This window comes from Mchenga conophoros, linkage group LG1, assembly GCF_057382185.1.
Source record: "Mchenga conophoros isolate Kocher_MC1m ecotype Shallow Benthic linkage group LG1, M_conophoros_male_GT1.1, whole genome shotgun sequence".
NCBI lineage: Eukaryota > Metazoa > Chordata > Actinopteri > Cichliformes > Cichlidae > Mchenga > Mchenga conophoros.
In genome coordinates, this window is record NC_140526.1 from 40,240,514 (window position 1) to 40,263,158 (window position 22,645).

The 22,645-nt window shown below is 40.9% G+C and overlaps 1 protein-coding gene and 1 pseudogene across 2 annotated transcripts; both read right to left on the reverse strand.

Annotated features, from left to right (window-relative positions):
• Positions 1-288: 288 nt before the first annotated feature.
• LOC146583842 (uncharacterized) lies at positions 289-15,249 on the reverse strand. The gene is made up of 25 exons (XM_085267729.1): positions 15,244-15,249; positions 14,978-15,039; positions 14,641-14,679; positions 14,296-14,532; positions 12,891-13,117; positions 12,474-12,649; positions 12,222-12,266; positions 6,723-6,798; positions 6,489-6,590; positions 6,353-6,387; positions 5,461-5,613; positions 5,238-5,288; positions 4,755-4,982; positions 4,507-4,626; positions 4,256-4,408; positions 3,986-4,118; positions 3,728-3,881; positions 3,495-3,633; positions 3,348-3,398; positions 2,486-2,611; positions 1,844-1,970; positions 1,056-1,226; positions 937-971; positions 538-702; positions 289-429 (listed from the first exon to the last, which is right to left on the reverse strand). The coding sequence occupies exons 1-25, from the start codon at positions 15,247-15,249 to the stop codon at positions 289-291; spliced, it is 2,952 nt and encodes a 983-aa protein (XP_085123855.1).
• On the reverse strand, positions 8,823-11,405 carry LOC146583843 (E3 SUMO-protein ligase ZBED1-like; annotated as a pseudogene). Its single transcript, XR_014893029.1, has 3 exons — positions 10,288-11,405; positions 9,859-10,111; positions 8,823-9,705 (listed from the first exon to the last, which is right to left on the reverse strand). The product of XR_014893029.1 is annotated as an E3 SUMO-protein ligase ZBED1-like (transcript).
• Positions 15,250-22,645: the final 7,396 nt, after the last annotated feature.

Genomic DNA, 22,645 nt, shown 5'->3' on the forward strand with positions numbered 1-22,645 from the left:
TTATTCAGATATTTATCAATGAGTGACTTATATGTATGTATATATTGTATATATTGTGCTATTCCTTACTTCTTGTATCTGTCTGTGTTACTGTTTGTACTGTAACCAATATATTTCCCCCAGGGATCAATAAAGTACTCTGAGTATTCTCAATCTAGTAATATTAGCCCAGAGAAGGATGATGCTGTGCTCACTCCTTAGAGGAGAAATCTGTTTTGATTGGGATCTGAATAGTTTGAGTGAAACAGGAGCATGCCCCCGATTTAACAGCCCCCGATTGCTCCATTTTCATACCTCACTTGTACCAGGAAGCATGTCTTGTAAAACAATGTGGATTCTGAGCGTCCACTCTCCAACAGTAACTGGATTTTTGAGGTAATCCCTGGCGAAATCGCAGCACGCATCCCAGCTGTTAAAAAACACAAAGGCCTGGAGGGGAAAAATGATGCAGAGGAAACATTCAATATCAATCATTAAATTGAATTCAATTTGCAAATGCAAATTTCTCTGTATCAGCCTGCTGGGTCTACTCCTCACCCTCCTCTGCAGTGATAAAACGATTATTTTGTAGTACAGAGTCTGAACAGTCTGATCAGGGACGTAACGCCACACCAGCTTGGTGACATCCTCCTGTCTGTAGTTTCCTTCTGGCAAACCGGTCAACATGATGGTGGAGAACGTAGAACCTTGAGATTGGGCTTTCTGCAAGACACAAGGTTCAAGAACCAAAGTTTATTCGAAGAGAAACTTTGCGGTACTTTTTAAAAAATATATTATTATTACTGAGCACATAGAGAAGACAAAATGAAACCAAGTTTAGCAGAAAAAAAGAAATGTGGTTTTTGAGGTGAGTATTTGGAAAAATGGACACCTCTTGGTATTTACTCAAGGATTCCTGTTTAACACATGAAACCTGGGTTTATAAGATGCACTCACCTCAATGTCATCAGGTTCACTGACAGTTAAATACTCTAGAAGTGTAAAACAGACACAGTTAGTAACAGTCAACACTTTATATCTGGAGGTTAATTTTAGTTTCCAGCTGTTTCTCTCACCTGGGATTGTGAACCAAGGAGAGACAGTGGGGAACACAAAGGGACTAGTTGTCATTGTGATCCAATATGGTGAAGTGCTGCGTTGTGGGATGGTAATATCTTCTGTTGGGACAGTTGCACCATCAACAGCAACCTCGCTGTCTGGCAAAGCTTTGTCTGGCAATCTTGGTGCTGCACAAGCAAAAATAAGTTTTGTTAAAAGTTTTGTGGGGGAAAGAAAAGGAAAAACGAGTGGTGCAAAACAGGTTTTTAATGTTTACAATGATCCAGTAATATCAATGTTTTGACTTTTATTTGAACTTTAAGCACCTTTACAGATACCCAAGGTATCATAGACATCAGAAAAACAACGATTAGTGGGTTAGATCAAATGCCAGACTGAAAAAGTGCAGTTTAAGTAATGGCTCTGGCTCATGTGTCTGGGGCAGAGACAAGCAGAAGGAAATTGACCACTGATGGAGCAAAGATTTCTGGAGGGGCCAGAAAAGAGGTCAGAGAGATAATAAGGCAAATGAGCATCAAAGGATTTGTGGGAACCAGAATCACAGTGTTAGTGGATAAAAGTTGAGGGAATGTGTCACAATGATTGATTGTGAACAACAATAAATCAGCAGTTTTGTCTGCACTTTATCCACAGCCCAGGGGAGACCTGAAAAATCTATTCATGAGTGTTTCACAAACAGAAAGCGAAAGAAAGGTCTTACCAGATGACCTTCCATTAACTTAACCCATCTTTTTGTTTCCGTTTAAATCATATTTGTTTAAAATCCCATTTAAAAAACACTTACGCAGTGAGGTACATCCACACTGTGGTATTTTCAGCCTTGACAATTTGTGGCCGGTGGGCCGTTTTAGAAGGCTGTACCAAACGCCAAGGCGATCAGCATCACGAAGAGACTGAAATTCGATAAACACCTGAAACACAAGAAAGAAAATGTATTCTGAACATTTTACCTTCACATTGTAAATGTTAGAAAACAAGTGCTAAGCACACGTGGAAAGAGTGAACTAAGTACAGCTTTATTGTGGAGTTCACTGGATTCAAGAGTCAGAAATCCTGGCTCAATGATGCACTGGAGCCATGCTCAACATGACCCCTGCACTAATGCTGTAATGTGATAAATACTAGTGCGCATGAGCATATGAAGAATTGCTCAGCGAGCAGCTTATCGGCAGTCTCTCTTTACTATCGCTATAGTTTTGCAGTTGTGCTTTCCTCAAGATAAGTAGCATCCAAATCTAGACACATTATCTCTTTTGAAGGATGGATTTATGAAGGTTGGTGCACGTCCTTTAGTTTGGTGTGCAAGCGGTTAATCTGTCAATTTTTCTGTATGGTTAAGATTACACTTACACAAGCACATATCTCACACAGCCTTTCACAGACTTCTAACACATGCACTTGTTGGCATTTATGAGTGTGTTTATACCTTGTTGAGAAGAGGCAGGTAGTTTCTTACACAATCCATTTTGTTCAAAGCTTCTCTGAGATGCCGGGACTCGCCTGGCGAGATGTTCCTGATGTAGATTAATCGTGCTCCATTGTCAGTCACTTGCTGCTTCGAGAAAACCGGGTTAACGTGAAAAAACAACAACCCCACAAACAGTATGACATTCTAAACATTCTTATACTACAGCTCCAAGATCAAGGCAGGGCTCTAGACTAACTTTTTGCCATGGTTGCACTGGTGCGCCTAAAAATAAAATTTAGGCGCACCAGCACAAAATTTAGGCGTACAAGCACAAAAGTTAGGCGTACCCAAATTTTTTAACTGCATTACTTAACACCGCAGTTTTACATGTTCACGTTTTTTTGATTTGTAAATGATTAACTAACAACCTTTCAACACAAAGCTCTTTATTTGTAGCAATGTTCTACAAGAAAGATCACTTAAAAATTCTTGTGATTAAAGTGCTTCATGAGCTGAAATTTAAACATTAAACAAATTTAAAACATCTCAAGATATATTAAATTTAAAAAAAAATCCTCAAAAAGTTCCTCAAAGTGTCAAAGGCTTCACACTGAACATTTCAATATCCGAACAACTTGACATCTTATGGATTGTCCTCCATTGTAGTCACATGCCCCTCAGATGGCCAGCTCCTGTAATTTGGCCTTCTTGATCTTTCGCCTTGGGTGAACCAGCTTGCCACGCTCTCTCTAGCATCAAAATCTTCCAAACTTGGCCCCTCCACACTGATTCTTATCAGGTCATCCACTGTCTCTGAATGAAGGGATGCTCTTGTGTCTGATTTAATTCTCTTCTGTGCAGAGAACCCTCTTTCACATACCGCAGCTGAGACAGGTAGGACCAGCATAATGTGTACAAGATGCAGGATGTTCTGAGAGAAAAATACATTCAAGAGATTTGTTGAACCAATTTGTGTTAGTTAGCAAAACTCACACAATCTTAGGAAAGAACATCAACCAAAACTGACCTTGTACTCTGAGCAGTACGGCTCTCTGGTCAACATGAGCTCCCAAAGGCTGAGGTAGGTCTTGTCTTTGAACATCCTGGCAATTAACAGCTTCAAACTTACAAACTCTTCTTTTGCAAGCTCTCCGTTTACACCATTTCTGAAAATGATGTGGTTTACACAGCTAATCAGTGTTCACATAAACAACATATCTACGACCAGCACACATGATATCGTAGCAATCCACCAGCTACCTTCTCAGGACTGTGGAGAAGTGATCCAAGAGAAAAGCAAGGTCATCAGCACCATGATCCACTAAATCCTCTTTGTTCTCTGGCCAGCTATCATGATTGAAAATGTTGAAGCATTTGACAGCTTTGGTTGTGGCTGACTCAGAAGCACTATCCTCTGTTGTAAGAACAACTACATTTTAATAAATGAAAATAAAAATATAACAATGTTGTTAACAATAATAAAAATATTTCTTATCTACATGTATTTAATACACTTGCCTAGGAGACTGCTGAATGTTGCTTTCAGATTTTTCACAGTGGATTTGATTGTTGCATCCATTACTTTTTTAAGTTTAGTTGCAGCAACACCATCTTCAGCCAGAGTTGATGCATCTCCTTTGAGTGTTATTGTCTGTGCATTGCATAAACGATAAATAGAGATTGTGATATTGATATTAGAAATATGTCTGCAAATATAAATAAAAAATAATAATAAAATAATAAATAGTGTTCTGTTTAAATATGAGACACAGCTATATGTAGGCCTACCTGGAATTTGTAGACTGCCATTTCACCCTCTTTATCCTGCTGCCTCCTCTGCAGCCTCATATCATTCAGGAACTCTGACAGTCTTCCATGAGGCTTGGGTCTTGCAACCATTATCTCTGTGGTCACCAGCATTTGTTCCAGGCTGCAAACGACCTGTTTGGGTATAACAGTGCTGTATTTTTTATTTTTTTTAAGTTGAAGATGACCACAAACACAGTTCATATTTACACATCCCACTTTATCTCACTTACCTGTGGTAAGATGACATCATTCCTTTGAAGTAGGAGGCTAAACTTACTAATGCCACTGAACACATCTGTAATAAAATGGCAAAAGGCCACAAAAGTGGCATCTTCCATTGATTTCCTAACCTGTATGATACAACAATAAAAATTAGTCACCTAGAACATTGATGAACTACATTCTTAAAAAATATAAAGTCAATAACAATTGCATAATTCGCTAAAATAAAAAGAATATTCAGAAATAATGCACTGACCTTCGTAGCTCGGCCTGCAATGTCTGCATTAGAAGAGGAACCTGCCAAATAGTCCATGTGGCGGTACACAGTAGTGAACTGCCCTGGTTTCAGAAAGGTCTCCAGGGCCCTTGAAACATGTGGGAGCCACCTTGTTCCCTTCACCCCACTGGGCACCAGCACATTTACTCCCAAGTCAGCCCCAATGACCCTAAGCTCTCTCATTGATTTTGGGCTGAAATGATACGTCTTCCAAATTAAATGGAGAAGGTCATACAACTGCCTGATCATTGGAATTTCCCTCTGAACTGACAACATTGCCAATTCCAATCTGAAACGATAGTAAACTTTTAAATGTAGATATATCTGCTCTATAAAAGAAATTAACCCACACAGTGACTTTAGAGTGTCAGTCATTTCTTGTCTTCTAGTCTTACCTGTGAGGCATACAGTGGAAGGGCACAATGTGGTCACCTGCCTCCTGCTGCAGAAGGGCTATGACACCCCTAGCACGATGTTTTTAGCTGCCACTGCTGTCGGCATGAGGGCAAAAGCCTGAAGGAAAAACAAACAACCAAACACTGATTTTTACTGAATAACCATGAAGACAGGCACTCACAAAATATGCATTAACTAACTAAATGTTAGTTAGGTCGTCTTAGAAAAGAGATTTAGAGCGCCATTAAAATGAAGGTCATAACCCAGCCCAATGCAAACTGGTGCTTACCATGCGTGCCTGTGGTATAACGTAGATCGTGTCGTCGTAATACTCAAATCGGTGTCGAGTGAGCAGACCGGCGATGTCCTCCTCTGCGTAACAGCCATCGTGATACTCTGGCAGGTTGCTTATTAACAGCACCTTGTAATCAAGCGAAACAAGCTGTGCAAACGAAAAGAATTTCAGGATCAGTTCACAATTGCAATGGAAGAAATTCCAGACAGAAATCTGAAAAATGCAAACATTAACTTATAAACCTCACTTTGAGCACTGTCTACAACTATGAACACAATCAGGTACCTATTACAAAATGTTTCTGATGCTAATTTTCCTTTACTTCTTTTTTTCTTTCTTTGTTTCACGTAGTGCAGCTCTACCTTGACTCACTGACAAAAAAGGCAGTAAGAGTCAGCTATGAAAGTACTTTTCATTTAAGGTGGATCCATAAACAGTGATAACTGATTCCCAAAAGGCAATGTGTAAACAGCACTATTGCACATGTCAAACTTGGGAAGGAAAAACCTTTTTAAGCACTCAAAACCACCATGTCCTGGATGACTGTGCATATAATTTGAACATGTTAAACTAGCTTTTCAATAAAGGAGTTTTAGTATGTGTTAGTACATGAGATAATTGTTTTATTACAATACTAAATTGGTAACCAAGAATGGTGCAATTCTATTGGTGTCTATACTGACTACAAAATCTCTGGTATTGCGACATCCCTAGTGAATTTTTAACATTTTTCTACATTTACACCTACTTGAGCGTCACCTGACAATGAGATATAACCCAACTACAAACTTGTAAAACAAACTGAACTATTTCAGATCAAAACTTAACCACTTTGATAAAGCATGTTTTTCTTACAGGTATAATTGAAGTGTTTTTTTAATGTTACCTTTGAATTGGGAAGTTTGACTGTCTTGAGACAACCTGTGAAGTGCAGAGCAAAAGAAAAACCAAAAAATAATTATGAAATAGAAAATATCTTCACATTGAGAAATCTTTCATACAGATCTTTGGGGATTTCTTACGGATTCTTTCTGGACGCAGTTGCTCTTGTATCCGCTCCCAAAATGTTGGGTGGGTAACAGCGACCGGCTGATCCTTTGAGATCTTCTCTGCAGTCACAGAGTCTTGGAATAAAGGAAATGTAGTTAAGTTCAATAGTGGTAGTTTAGATAGGATGCAAATTACCCAGCTGATCTAAATACAAATCTGCGTGGTTGAGGCCGTTTCTGCTTTGGAAGCCAAGACTTTTGGCTCACCGTCAACTGCAGCACCTTTAATTGGTTCAACAGCCTCCGTAGCCTTGGCTGTATTTTTAGGTGCCACCGCAGCTTCCTTACAAACACACACACAACGAACATACATTAGTTTGTATTACTACCAAAACTGTTAAGTTACTACATTCACACTAAGAATCATACATGAGCACTTGTCATGAGCTTACAAGTATTTACAGACAAGTTGGAGTCTTCCATGCAAACCACAAGCAACTGTGGCAACTTGCAAGCAACCAGTGCGATTCCAAGGATGTTTTCAGTGCAATGTGTATATATAGATTTAAAAAATGCATAATGCAACACAGCAAAATAAAAACAAAGTACAGTGTGTATGCTTTCATAGCATTAGACTTGAGCGGAAGCTTCCTGACATGGGGATGACTATATAAAAGCTCAGTATAATCCAAAGTAACTATGAATTTGAGGGGTGCGAGACTGTAGAAGAAATGTAAGGATAACCAACTGACTTTAAACCGCATAATGAATGCAGGACTACAACCGTGAACGGACAGTATATTTATAGAGAATTGTAGCTACGGTGCATAAATATCTATCTTAGATTGCAGAAGCAAACCAGGAGACAAACAGGAGAGGAACTTTCTCTCGATTCACAAGTAGGTCAATGAACTCATCCATCTATAACAGTGACAGGGGCGGATCTAGAAGGGTGGCATGGGGTGGCAAGTGCCACCCTAAAATGATCCCTTGCCACCCCAAGTGCCACCCCAGTTTTGCATATGACAGTGTTGTTTATTAAAATAAGACAGCATTAACAGTTTGAACGTAGTTACAGTCAACAGTGAATATAAATGCTAAAACTGAAAATATTGCATAGTGTTCCCCCCTCCACCATTAACAAATGGTTCAGCCCATAGCAGGACCGGCTTTTTTCTTGTTTTCAGTAGCAAGCGATGCTTATGATTGTGCCAGAGCACATTCTGAACAACACCATGGGAATTTCGCTTTTTACACAGGTGGGTGGATGTTACACTCTGGAAATGGAAGGAAGGTGAGTGTTATTAACCCTCTGTGGTCCACGGACACGCTGCACCTCCAAATCACATGACTGATGTAAGCTGACACAGCAACAAGCTGCAGCCACGCTGAGTTTCTATTTCAGCCCACATTGAAAATTCGGACTTCAAAGTTTTTAAATTTTAATTACAGGCCAGTAAATCCAGAGTTATGATAATATATATAAGCCACGCTTTGTTCTAAATACTGTCGTCACGTTTTTGTGTGTGTGTGTTTTAAGCGTTTTGTAAGGACAGCACGAAAACAGTAAAGAAAGAAAAAAAGCCACCACCTTCCTAAATGTACCATGTCGACCAATTAAAAAAACAGTCAACGCGTGGGATTTGATTGTTTAGGAAGAGGGAAACGTTTTAGGAGTGACGGTAACGGCAGCGAGACAGAGCAAGCAAGTGAGAGAGAGAGTTTTTAGATGTGGGAGATTTGTGACGTTTAGTGTGGAGTGTTTACTTAGTGTGTTGTCTTGTGTAGTTCTGTTGTGTAGTCGTTTTGTTTTGTGTGTCAGTGAGGGCACTAATGAATGTCACAAAGGCACATTTGCAATGTAAACACTGTCACTAAGTAGAAAACCAGCGGAGTGATACAGCTGCTGTTATCAGGCCTGCAGGTTTGTCCCTGTGCTGTTCTGTCTTTTGGTGGACAAACTTTTTTTTTACTGGCACACATAGTTTGTGGGGCATCTTAGTGCGACACCTAATTGTTCTCTCATTTTAGTTGTAGTAATATTTTTAAATTCTTATACAAAATGAAAAAAAACAAAAAACGGCAGGTGTATCGGCTGCATTTTTAGATAAATAGTTGTATATGTTTACAAAATGTACAATTTATATTTGCATTTCAAGTTATAAAAATATACTGTGGTGTTTTTTTTTACAGTAAAAACATACTACTAGGATTTTAAGTTCTTTGTGTGGTTTCAGATCAGTAATACTAATGCAGTATGTCAGTGAAAAAAACAACTAAATTCAGTTGAGCTGAAAAGAATGACACCAAACAAGGCAAGGGGAACAAAATAAAATGAAACAATCTGAGGGTGAAATACTAGTGCTGTCAAGAGATTAAAAAAAAATAGAGATTAATTAATTATGATTTTTAATTAATTGATCTAATTAATCTCTTTTTTAATCTCACCTAAAAATAGCTGAGGAAAGCCCTCAACTTATTGTGGCAGACCAAAAGACTGATATAACAAAGAAAGTGACTTTATAAAGTCATTTATTATTTAACAAACGTTAAACAGATGCAACCATTTACATACTGTTGTATTCTTTTGTAAAATAAGTGGAAAAATAAATACAAATAAAATCAAATAAATTAAGTGCTGCAAGTTAGCACATCAGAGTTGCTCTTTTCTGAGCAATACAGCACTGAAATTCCTCTGCTTCAGATAATGAAAAATAAAACTGACATTGCAGTGCTGCAAGTTAGCACATCAAAGTATTCTTCCATCACAAAAAAAAGTGCTGAACATCAAGCAATCTATTCTAGTAGGCTACAAATGACACAGCAGCTATGCTGACCACATGTGTCTCATTTCTTCTTCCTCAGCCAGTCGCTAAGACACACCAGCCTGGTAACATTTTCTGGAAGCAAGGCTGCCCTTTTCTTTTGCACTATGTGGCCTGCAAGGCTAAAGAGTCTCTCACAGGGTACAGAGGTAGCTGGGGAGGCCAGGTACTTTTGTGCTAGGACTGACAGCTTTTCATAGACTCCTGAGTGAGCATACCACCACTGCAGGGGACAGTCATCAATACTGATGCTGGGTTCTGCTCTGTAGCGCTGCAGCTCTCCAGACTCAATTCCATCTTCTGAGTCAGAGTCAGACCCCAGAAGGAGTTCGCTCCTCCTCTTCTTCTGAGCTGGTCCATCATCCTCTGTGGAGGGCTCTTCTGGGCTCTGCTGCCTGGAGCATATTCTCCAGAATGGTCCACACCTGAATGAATGAATGAATGATTGTGATTAAAACTAAGTGCTTTTTTTTTATTTTATTTAATCTTGTAAAGAACTTTGTGTTCCATATAATAAATAAAAGTTTGATTTGATAATGAATTGGACTCATTAGTCCAGCTTAACCTTATTGTCCTACCTGTTCCCTCTTTTCTCTTGGAAGACATTTCAAATCCTTAAACCGTGGATCCAATGCTGTGGCCACCTCGAACCATATCTCGTTGCCATTAGCTCGTCGTGCTGCCAGATCCTTCTGGAAGGCATTCTTGAACTTCACCACGTAGGCAGGATCATCATCAGTAATGTCCATGACACGGTACAGATGGCGAAAAGCAGGCAGCACTACAGAGCAAGAGACGTAGGCCTCACCACCCAGCAGCTCTGTCACATACCTGCAGAGGTGGAGAGGTTTGCTAAATAAACCTAGCTGGATTCATTTAAATCAAAGTGTAACTGATTTCCAATTTAATTGTCCTTAAAAGTTCCTTGTTATGTTCATTAATTTTGATTTTACACATGTAACAGTAGTTTATATAATTAAAATGGGAAGGTGTTTATTTGAACTTACTTGCATGGTTCAAGCAGGAGCTCCAGCCTCTGCAGTTTCGCCCACTCAGCTTCGGTTGGCAAGACCAACCTGTGGTTCTGTTGGTCCAACGTAGCCTGGACAGCCTCTCGGTTACATAGGAGGCGTGAGACCATTGCGAGAGTCGAGTTCCACCTGGTGGGTACATCCTGTATAAGTTGATCGCTCTTCTTTCCGAGTGCTACTTGTTGTTGGTTAAGTTCTGTGGTACTCGCAGGGCTTTGTTTAAAATGACCAACAATCTTGCGGCACTTTGCCAGTACACCGACAAAACCACTGCTATCGAGACATACCGTGATGGTCCTCTGGAGAATGTGAGCATTGCAGGCGATGTGCTCATATGGAAGTGCTCTCATAGCAGCCAGCATGTTTGCTGCGCTGTCTGTGCCAATGGTGGATATCTTGTTTTCAATACCCCAGTCATTTGCTACCTTGAGGAACTGTTCGGCGCATTTATCAGCAAAGTGCCTGGTTTCTGTTCTCATGACGGTCAGTGCAAATGAGTTGAGGTTCCACTCACTATCAATAAAGTGTCCAGTCACCCCAAAATAGCTGTGGTTGCCAGCTGAGGTCCAGTGATCTCCGGTTATAGCAACACAGTTGGGAGAATCCTCCGCCAAAATCTCAAGTTTGTTTTTCTTTTCGCCATCGTACATTTTGCTGATTTTGGTCGTTACTGTAGTCCTGCACGGCGGCTTGTATGACGGGTCATTGGACGCAATTTGCAACACCTCTGTCAATCCTTCGTCCTCTACTATATTTATCGGCCTACAGTTCATCGCTATCCACTTGGCAATAACATTAGTCAGCCTGTTGGTCGCAGACTTGCTCATACGAGGGGTATTCTCTAGTTTTGTTTGGCGAAAAGCTTTGCTCTGGCTTGCTATATTGCTAATGTCTTCACTGCTAGCTGTTGCTGCACTCGCGGCTGGGTGCTTTGCGTTGAGGTGATAGGCCAAACTTGAGCTGCTTCGGTGGTAAGCAAACTCCTTCTTACACTCTAGGCAGACCACTTTACCTTTGTCAATGGTGCCGTCGGGGCGTTTATGAAATACAAATTTCCCGTTCATTGGCCCAACAACTCTCAGATGCGCCTCCATATTCACACTGTAAGCTAATCACCACTTCTCACCTTGACCTCACGACGTGACTCCACCCCCAACAAGTCAAGCACAAGGAGCCCAGCACATAAAAACGGATTTTATAACATAGCAACTCTCATACAAAATCAATGACGTCCAGAGATTAAAAATTATATTAACGAGATTAAAAAACATAACGCGCTAAATAGCATTGTAATTAATTAATCGCAATTAACGCGATAATTTGACACCCCTATGAAATACAAACGTAAACTCAAAAGGAGTCAAAAATGGCCGATTGTATTTCAGACCTCAGTGGGTTCATCCAACAAATCATGAAAAATTAGGTTTAAATTGTTGTTCATGACAGTGCAGATTTCTGACATTTTGTGTCATTTAAGCTGTAACAATGTGACTGTTTTCTAACAGTGTGTCTGGATTTTATACTTGTTGGGCTACATATTTATTTATTATACAGGCTATACAGAAACTCACATGTTTTATGTAACTAAAGTGTGTAATTATGTGGGCTACAGACAATAATTAAGTTCTAGACTATATTTATATGAAAAACGTGTATACTTACTGCATTTGAATTATTCTAACCATATGTAACCACCTGCATATGTGTTTGAAAAATAAAAAGGCTTCGATTTTGCCACCCTATTTGATTTCTTTGCCACCCTAAGAAAATTTCTCTAGATCCGCCCCTGAACAGTGAACAAATTTCAGTGTACATACCTGCAATTTTGACCTAAACAAAACAACTGACTTAGTTTTTCAAAATGTTTTCTCCATAGCAGAAATCACATCACTGTGACAGAGACTACTTACAGTCCCTTGTAGCCTCACCATGGTCGGAGGGGAAGATTTGCCAGCCTGTGGAAACACAGGGAAGAAAATTATGAACAAACCAAATGCAGATTTCATCATGACAACTTGACTCAAACTATCTGCTTGTATAAATCTGTGTTGAAAGATTTAATCTTGGTTGTGTGGCATCAACAATCATGTCATCTGTCACTGATCACATTATAAATTGTCCAAAACTGTGCATTCATGAAAAAAGGCATAATATGAAGTCACCTCTGTCTTCTCTGTGCTAGGCGTCCCTTTAGTTGTTTCTGGAGATGCAGAACGTGAGGACGATGATGATGATGTTGATGGGGATGACTTCATCTTGACTAGCTCAGCCAGCAGGGCAGGAGCCAAAGTTTTGACGACAGTCTCCAGGTCAGACTGGTTTGATAAGGACTGGAGAGCTAAAAGACCACAGGTGCAAAAGAGATTCACACTTTGGTGGGTGCCAAGTCTCGAAAATCATCTACCGTTTCTGAAAGTTTTATAATAGTAGAAAAAACTATGCTGACATTTCTGGTGGCACTGGTCTTTATTTATCCTTTACATTAGTAAAGTTAAGGTTGTGAGGGGGGAGGAGAACTTTGATCTTAGAAAAACTAATGAGTACATACAAAAAAATAAAACATGAAGCAATTTTCAAACCTGATGTTTCCAGCAGTTTCTTTGCCAAGATCTTTGAGCTGCTTGACTTCTTTCGCCTCGGAGATGACCTCTCAGTCGACGATCGCCTCTCCCAGCTTTTCCTCGGTGATGAACGTTTCTCATCTCTTCTTCTCAGTGAGGATCGTCTCTCGCGGCACCTTGAGCGTGATCGATATCGTGAAGAGGAAGGACGGTCATACCACGAGGAGTCAGAATGAGACCGGGACCTGAAAAAAGTATGGATCAAAGAACTGTCTGAGAGATCTTTTACTGTTTGCATGAATCATGTCACATCAGAATCAACCGTTTTGCCGTGTGGGGTACCTCAGGGATCTGTCCTGGGTCCAATTCTCTTTTTACTTTATGTATTTCCCCTAGGCCAGATTATTAAGCGCTATAAATATATCTCCTATCATCTCTATGCTGACGACATCCAACTATACTGTTCCTTCAAAATGTCTGAGTTTTATAAATTGTCTAATTTAAGTAATTGTCTGACAGAAATCAACAAATGGTTATATGACAATTTTCTCCAACTAAACTCTGATAAAACAGAAACTCTAATTATTGCTCCAGACCATATGGTCCCAGAAATTAGACAGCATATCAGCTTCTTAGACCCTTACGTAAAATCAAGCCTTAGAAATCTCGGTGTCTTATTTGACAGCTCGATGTCGCTCGAGCAGCATTCTAAGCAGCTGGTCCGAAACTGTTTTTATCATTTACGGAATATTTCTAAACTCAGACTAATGGTATCAAAGCTTGAACTTGAGATGATTATTCATGCTTTTATTTCTTCTCGTTTAGACTATTGTAACGGCCTTTTTACTTGTTTTAACAAATCAGCCTTAAATCGTCTTCAGACTGTGCAGAATGCTGCAGCACGTCTCTTAACAGGCACCAAGAGAAGATCGCATATCACTCCAGTCTTGGCCTCCCTTCACTGGTTGCCTGTAAATTTTAGGTTTCAGTTTAAAATTTTAGTTCTAACCTTTAGGGCCCTGCATGGTCAGGCTCCTCAATATTTATCTGACCTGCTGAAATCACATACATCTTCTCGGGCTTTAAGGTCATTAGATCAGAGACTGCTGGTGGTACCACGCACTCGTTTTAAAACTCGTGGTGATCGGGCCTTTCAGACTGTGGCACCACGGTTGTGGAATTCTCTCCCACTGTCTCTTCGCTGCACGGACTCCATTGATTGTTTTAAGAAACAGCTGAAGACATTTTTATTTAGAAAAGCATTTGATTAATTTCTTCTTATGCTGTTTTTATAGTTTTATTGTTTTACATTGTTTTATTTACTGTTATATTGTTTTATATTCCCATTTTCTGTGTTGTAAAGCACTTTGTGATTTTTATCTGTGAAAAGCGCTATATAAATAAATTTTACTTACTTACTTACTTACGGTGGCGACGTGGGCTGCCGGAGCGGGAATGGCTGCTTCGCCTGTCCCTGCTACGCTCCGAGTCACGATGAGTGCGGGGTCTGCGAGAGCGGGAAAGCCTTCTTCGCCTGTCGCTGCTTTGCTCCGAGTCACGATGACTGCGGGGGCTGCAGGAACGGGAACGACTCTCATGTCTGGTTTTCTTCTGGGAAGTCTCAGCAGATGTTGCGGGAGAGGGCTTGGCACCTGACGCACTAACAAGTGCATTAAAAAGAAAAGCACAGTTAAATGAAAGAAAATGAAAGGCTCCAATGCTGGCATGTTTTTTTATTCGCCAAATGACTTCAAATGAAGATATTTACCCTCGCGGTGATGCTATTTCACCGTTCCACTCTGGGTATCTGTGGAAAAACACAGGTACATTTTTGTCAGATGTTGCCAGGTAGAATGTCCTTAAAAATATATTATTGTTCATTAATTCAAAAACTTAGAAATGTATTCAGCCTTTTAACAATAAATCATTAAGGTGCTTTACAGGAACGCAACAAATATGACAAAGAAAAATGAAAAAATACAAATGAACAGTTCTTAGGAAGCTATCCTAGCATTACAACCCCGACATCATTTCGGCACAACCATGGTTGCGCTGCCCCAAAGATATCGGTTCATAATCACGAAGTACAGAGAAGAAAGACTGACTGCTTTCGCAGAAGTTTGCAGTTCTCGATGTGAAGGCTGGTATTCTGGTGGGAGACCCAATCCTAGTGGTCACAACAAAAAACAAACATTTAGACCAGATTCATTATTATCAGGAGCAATGTTTGTCATTGACATCACTTGCTGATAAAAAGGTCACTAAACTTTGCAGTGGCCTTAAAAAAAATCTTAAAATATTAACAGTTAGTCCTTCACTGAACGGAGAAGCATTATAACATTAGCCAGGAGCCTGGATTGCACTTAGAAACCTTCATGGGCCAAAAACAAAACAGGAACAAATAAGCATGACACATTATACCTCTCCTGGGATACAATTTTAAAGATGAAATTATTTAGTATATATGGAAAACACAAGTCAAACATCTGACTACAAACAACCAAAACAAAAGGGTCATCTTAGGCTCTGGATTCTGGACTCTCAGGCTTAGGGGTGGGTTTTTATAATCGATTCATCGATTAAAATCGATTCTGGCTTGGATAACGTAAAATCGATTCATTAAAATCCTGAATCGATTTTTTAATATAAATTTATTTTGCCCAAAATGCCAGAATCTCAGGTGACATCTCACAAAATTTCAAGAACCACCAAACAGTTAAGACAGTAAATGAGAGCAGGAACACGGCTTCTGCACATAGACTTAAACACACAGCGCGACCCGCGGATCAGAATCAGTGAGATGTCGTCTTTCTCACGGTCGGGGCTGAAAGCCGACAGCTCGCTGATTCTGATCTGTCGGCGGGTCCGCGCTGTGTGTTCACGCCCTTTATGCGCTGATTCTAAAGCTGTTAGTTTGATCTCTCTCCAAACAATATTGACCGAACCAGCAGCAAAAGAAGATCCAAACGCTTCACATAAACATCATCATGAATTCACTCTGACTTTTACTGTTTTGCTTCCACCGCGATGCACAGCTCTCTCTCCCTCTCTCTGTACTTCAAGAACAGTTTCCCTTTCTTCATTATTCGCTTGCTTGTTACGCACAAGTCTACCGCTGTTTACAGGCTGTCAGCCGCTGTTTTTTTCCCTTTTACATTCTTCCGAAAAGAAAACCTCATTTCTGCTGTTCAATACTGAACAAATTTAAACTTTTTAAAATTATTCAAAATGTAAAACGCTTAACCGTGTCTCTAATAAAACCGCTGTAACGTCAGAGGTGATGTTCATATGTTGATTAATGGTTTTCTTTCGTTTTTGATGTACTGCAGAATATTTTTATAAAATCCCAGGCCAGGAAAATCACCTTCATGTTTTTCTGTGTTTTATCTTCAGCTACTTTGACACAAAAGCATCTGCTGTGACGCTTACACCTGTGATAAAGTCTTGCGTGTGTCAGCTTCCTTTTGATTGATACAAAAATATGTAAATGTACTGATCTGAATTATAATATTTCTGACTGTCAAAATTTCCCGGATTTAAATCGAATCGAATTAAATCGAATCGTGGATCGAATCGATTCGGGACCTTGTGAATCGGAATTGAATCGATTCTAGAAATCAGTGACGATACCCAGCCCTACTCAGGCTCTTCTTATGGCATCAAAATTTCCCAAGGTTCCAAGAAGGTCGTCTCAGGAGAGGCCAAGTTTGGATTAGGACAAAATGCACCACCTATGTTGATCACAGTTAGAGTAGCGACAGGAAGATGATGTTGAAATAGGCCAGAAGAGGAAGGCGCTGTTTCTTTGACGAGGAGCCCAAATGTGAAATTTGGTGCAGCAAAGGAAGGCACATCCATAAAGAGAGATTCAACAATCAGTCAAATTAAAGCTGGTGCTTGTGTAGCTCATGACTGGGCGCTGCGCCCAGGGTGCTTATGTTTGTGGTAGTAAAAGTCTTGTGACACCGAAACACTAACTTAAAGTATGAGCAAAGAAAATTAGTATAACACAAAAACAAGGTGCCTACTGATATAAAATAAAGGACCAAACACACTATTGTTCACTCGTTAAGCTGAAAGAAAGATGCTTTAATCACAGCAGTCACACATGTGTCCACTGTACCATCTGGGAACTCTTCTTGTGTAGCACTCGTAATAACACAAACACTAAATCCTCCTTCTCTGGTGCTGTTGTGTAGCAGTGTGTACACCTGAGACTGTCACCTGTCTGTCTGTCCTGCACTCTCTCTCTGTTTCTTTCTCTCTGATTGTGGAATAAAAGTATGAACGTGTGTTTATAAGTTACACTTGTGTCTGAATCCTGCAGCTTATCGCACATTTCATTTCCATGTGTGACAACTGCAAGTGTCCAGAGTGAGGACAGACTGAGGGACCCACTGCTGCACATCATCTGTGAGGCTTTGCACCCCTGATGATCCACCAGGACAAACTCAGCAGTGTGTGAGGAAGAGGAGGAGGAAGAGCCAGCAGCAGCTGACAGATGGAGAGAATAGACAGACTGTTCCCTGTTTGTGAAGGACTGCTAGGAAAGTTTAACATAACTGTCTGTGCTGAATCAGTCTTATTAGGTAATGTTCAAATAATGTGATCATCCCAGTGTTTCCAGTGTGGGAGAAAGTACTCAGGGCCTTCAAGTTACACACTATGAAAGGCAGCAACAAGTTTAATGTTCAGAAACCTAAAGTGTGTATCAGCAGTTTGTCAGCCTCGCTGGCGTCAAGAATCATTAGTATGATGCTAAAGCTTTAGTAGAAGTTGCACATCAGTTGGTGTCCCCGCCCCTTATCCCCCTTAAAATCCTAACTTGAAGATGCAGAATTTGCTTCCTAGTAATATGGATGTCATTCATGAAGGTAATACCCAAGCAAATAGCAATTTTATTATGATCTGTGCTGCAGTTGTAAGACCGGGCACTCGAATCTTTCCTAAAACCCTCTCCCCACTCCCTACTGACATTGTCGTGATGTTACTGCTTTCTCACTGCAGTCATGCAATTTATTCTATAAAAAGCTCTTACGGTGTGTTCACACCGAACGCGATAGACGCGAACAGAGCGTCAGGTTTACATGTAAAGTCAATGGAAAAGCGCGATGACCCGCGATTGCGGCTCCCGCGAAAATTCGGAAGCAGATTTGTGTCGCCAAAACGCCAAAACGCCTGAAACGCGCGTCAGTCTAGCGCGTTTGGAGCGTTTGACTCGCGAATAAAACCACGTGCGTGACTTTTTGTGTTGCATTTTGTGCATACGTGCGTTACGCGTCTACCTGGAGTTGGAAAAATCTGAACTCCAGCGTCAAATCGTGCCGCGACAACCAATCAGGAGCCTGGTGACGTGGCTGTGACCTAGGTCAAAGGGGCAGATCCAGCCAAACCCCTTCATTCTTCAATGGAAGGAAGGCTAATCAACGCCGTAGCAAACAACCTGGAGCTGTACGACACCAGCTGCTTTCTGGACCGAGACAGGAATATAAAGGACGAGCTTGGAGGAAGATATGTGAAGGGCAACCTGGTTCATTCATTTCTCTTAAGTTTTCTCTTAAGTTTTCGCTGACCCGGGGAAGCCGCACAAAAGCTAGCAAGCCACCGCTATTTTCCCACTGACGTACAAATACCGTTCTGCTTTCATGCATGTTGTCATATAGGAATATATTTTCTTTATTAATAAGCAGCACACAGTGGTCCCGCTGTCACTGCTTCGCTTTTCCGCTGATTTTCTTTTTCTTTTCTTTTTTTTGCACCGTACAGCATTGCATTCTGCAGCCTGATTGACAAATCTGCTCCGTGTCGTGTCTCCTGCGCTTGCCAAATTTATCATGTTTGGTTTTGATAACCATCACGTCCAATAGAAAAAACAGCACAAAAACACCCATAACTATGAGCCTCATTCGGAAATAGACACCTGCACCGCGAGGGGAAAAAGGCGTACGAAAGTGGCGGGCAGATGAAGACAAAACGCGGCATAATAATACTTTTACGTTTTGCAATCTACAAAGGTTTGCACTTTGAGAATCAATTGTGAGAACTGTGACCAATGTTCATGTGTGTGGGGAAAACAGTGTATAAAGTGCGTGGCCAGGGGCTAGTTATTCTGAGAACCCCTGCTGCAATAAAGGAGGGACCACTGTATATACTTTCTCTGATTATATTCAACCTGTTAGCATTTAATACTGTATTGATAGAGCCAACTGATTCTGCAGCAGAGCATCCCCTGTTGCTTCTCCTGGCTCCCCAGTCCCTGAGCTCCTGCTGCTGCACCCACAGGTATGTACAGCAAGCACTGATACCTTTTTAGTCGGTGGGATTGCCTGTGATCACCTTTACTAAATATCTACAACCAATCTGATTATATCCTGTTTTTGTTTTTTTTCACTGTTGAAATTAAAATCTAGTAGCAGTCTTCTCATTTCTTTGTGTTTTGTGCTGTTTTACAGGCCCACAGAGGAGGACGGCTCCGAGGCAGATGAGGGACGGGTCCCAGGACGGTCCATCGGCGGTGGAGCTGGCCATCCTGGAGTCCCTGAAGAGACCACACCAGTCTCCAATGGAGCATTTCCTCCTCAGCCTTGTTCCTGCTCTGGAGAGCAGCTGGTCCTTTTTATTCCTGTCTCTCTGTAAATACTTATATTTTATATATTTATGTTTAATGTTTTTCTGTTTGAGAATTTTAATATTATTTCAAATAAATGTTTATAATGACTAATGTCTCAGTTCTACTACACAGCAAATGTTGGCACACGACTTGACACATGTAGAAGTTATTTCATATTATACTAATGACAAAATATACTGATACAGTGGGATGCAAAAGTTTGGGCAACCTTGTTAATAGACATTATTTTCCTGTATATGCAATAAATATTTAGTGTATATCAAAGTGTGTGTCTCCTATATGATATATGGGGTGCCTTTGTCTGGACGTGCTTCCCATCCAGAGCTGCACAGCACAGAGGGAAGTTCCAGCGCTCCTGGAATCCCTCTGTGATGGAGCGCCAGTCTCCAGGTGAAGGCGCAGCCATGAAGTCGTCCACTAGAAAGTCCCAGATGGCCGTCGCTATTTTCGACGTCGCAAACATTTTCTTAATATGACAGCAGTATGTGTGACGGCTGTGGAAGCATGCACTCGAGACAACCGCAAATCAAAGAAAACGCGCCTTTATTTACAAAATGACGCTGCGCTGTAGGTGCTGTAGGTGTAGTCACTCACACGTGAACCCGTGCACGATTCCCCACAGATAAACAGGGCCAGTGTGGCCCAGTGGCAACGTTATCCTGAGCTGCTTTATAGTGCAAACAAATCCGGTCTAGACATTTTCCTGCACCCACCTGACTTCATTGCTCCACAGCATGATTGGATCATGTGACTGCAACGCATCCATCAGCAGCATGAGGTCACACGTGATTCTAATCTATAGCTGCCCCCACCCAAAACAGTAATAACACTACTGTGTTGCTGAATGTGTGGATCCCATGGTTACAAACGTGCACGAGGTGCTGTGTGTTTAATACCTGAACACTGTCTGTTTGCTAACACGTGACCTGAAATGTATCTCAAATGAAACTTTGAAGGCTCTGAAAATGACTTTTTTCTTTGTTTTAGGGTGAAAATGATCCTTTAACTCACGATAAGCTTTGTTAAATATATTAAGATTCTAAAGTTGGGTAATGTATTGAGTAACTCTGACCTTTGTGTTGGAATCACACACCTGCTCTCACTGTGAATCAAATGACAACAAAGTTTATTACCTATGGAAAATAAACTCTCTCCCTCCGTGTTGTAACATCCAGTGCACTTTACTGACAGCTGTTTACACAGAGATTAAATTACAGTTATAAAATTCTTTGTAATTCACATTTTACACATAACCCAGTTTCTCGTTTTGTGAAATATAACGCATGCTTCTGAATAAACTGGAAAGTTACGTGACAGGAGTAACACTGAGTTTGGCCTCTGCTGCTGAACTCATCTGCTTCAGGGTTTAACATCTGGACGTCTGCACACCTTTGTTGTAACAAGTGCTGAGTTACTCTTTTCTTCCTATTTTCCATCAGCTTCTGAAATACGTCCTCATCCTGATGCTTGGTTTGAACTTCAGCGTGCCATCTTAACCGTGCCTAAATGCACAGACCTGCGTCTCTGTGATCAGCTGATGAGATATTTGTGTTCGCGTGCAGGTGAACAGGTGTGTGTCACGGGAGACCCAGCGTTTTTAGTTCTTTGTGGTTTTTGTGTTATTGTACTTATGTGTGTGATTTATTCTATGGTTTCTAGTTTCGATCCCTTGCCCTTCATGTTTCTCTGTGTCCCCTCTGTTCTTAGAGTCCTCTGCCTTATGGTTTATGTCTCTGTGTTTCTTAGTTGCTGTCTCCACTGTGTCAAGTTCGCGTCTCTGTGTGATCCTTCCTGTTTTACTTTGTAGGTCCGTGTCTTATGTAAATGTGTCCTGCTTTGCTTGTCTCGTCAGTCCTGATTTCTCCCAGCTGTGCCCTCCTTCTGTGTCTCATTCCCGTCGTTACTTCCCAGTGTATTTAAACCCTGTGTTTCTCTGAGTCAGTGTCGTGTCGTCCCTCATGCTGTGTGTGATTCTCCCCGTGTCTTCTGGTATGTGTTACAATTAGCTAGTGATGGCCAAATGAAGCTTTCCGAAGCACTGAAGCTTGTATTGAAAAACGGTTCATTACTCGAAGCTTTTCAACACAGTCCTCTCCGGTGACATCTGGTGGTGAAAATTTTGAAGAGCAGCTTGAATCTGCAAAATAAAATGGACTGCTCAATCATCGCTGCTCACTCAAGAGTGGAGTTCTCTCTGATATTGGGCCACCGTTCCGTTGCTTTGAACATGTAATTGGTTTTGTTTTCTCGATTGGGGGGCTGAAAAAAATGTAATGCGTATTTGCGTAATACATTTTGATCAATAAACTTTCCCTATTTAAACATGCACTATGGTGTGGCCTTTCTTTGCTCATAACTCCTTGATGTTGGTAAATACAATAAGTGAGCAATATATATAATATACATATGAGAATGCACAGCACATTATGGAGTATGCCCCTGCTGTGAAGTCCTGCCTCCATCTACTTGTCGTTTAATCACTGGACAGCTGGACAGGTTCATACAAAATATTAGATTAGGCCAATTGTCCTATACATATTTTTGACCTAGGGGTGGGATTGATTGTGAACTGGAAAGGGAAAATGCTTAGGGAGCTGAGTACGGCTGCATCGTCACTGATTTGTAGAATCATTTTTGATTCGATACAGGATCCGATTCAATTTGATTGGAATCTGGAAAGTTTTGCCTCAGTCAGAAATATTACAAGTCTGATCATTTAACAGTATATATCCATAATTTCGTATCTATTAAAAGAAAGCTGACACATGTGAGACTTAATTAGAGATGTAAACAGAGAGTTATGAAACCTGCAGCTGCAGAAGCCAGCGGAAAAAAAAAGAGGCAAACACAGCGCGGACCCGACGACGCACCAAAATCTGACTCTGACGCGTCGGGTCCGCGCTCTGTGTTCACGTTTGTATGCAGAATCCGTAAACCTGCTCCCAGTTACTGTTTTAGCTGTATGGTGTATAATTCACTTCCTTATATCCGTTTGAATCAGGTACCGAAGCAGTTACGTGCGTAATGAAGCTTCGGACGTCACTGGTCACGTGACTTTTGCCAAACGAAGCAAGCCTCGACACAGTGCTTCTGAACCAGTGTGTTGTTTTTTTCGACACACGCTCCGGAGCGTCAGCTTCAA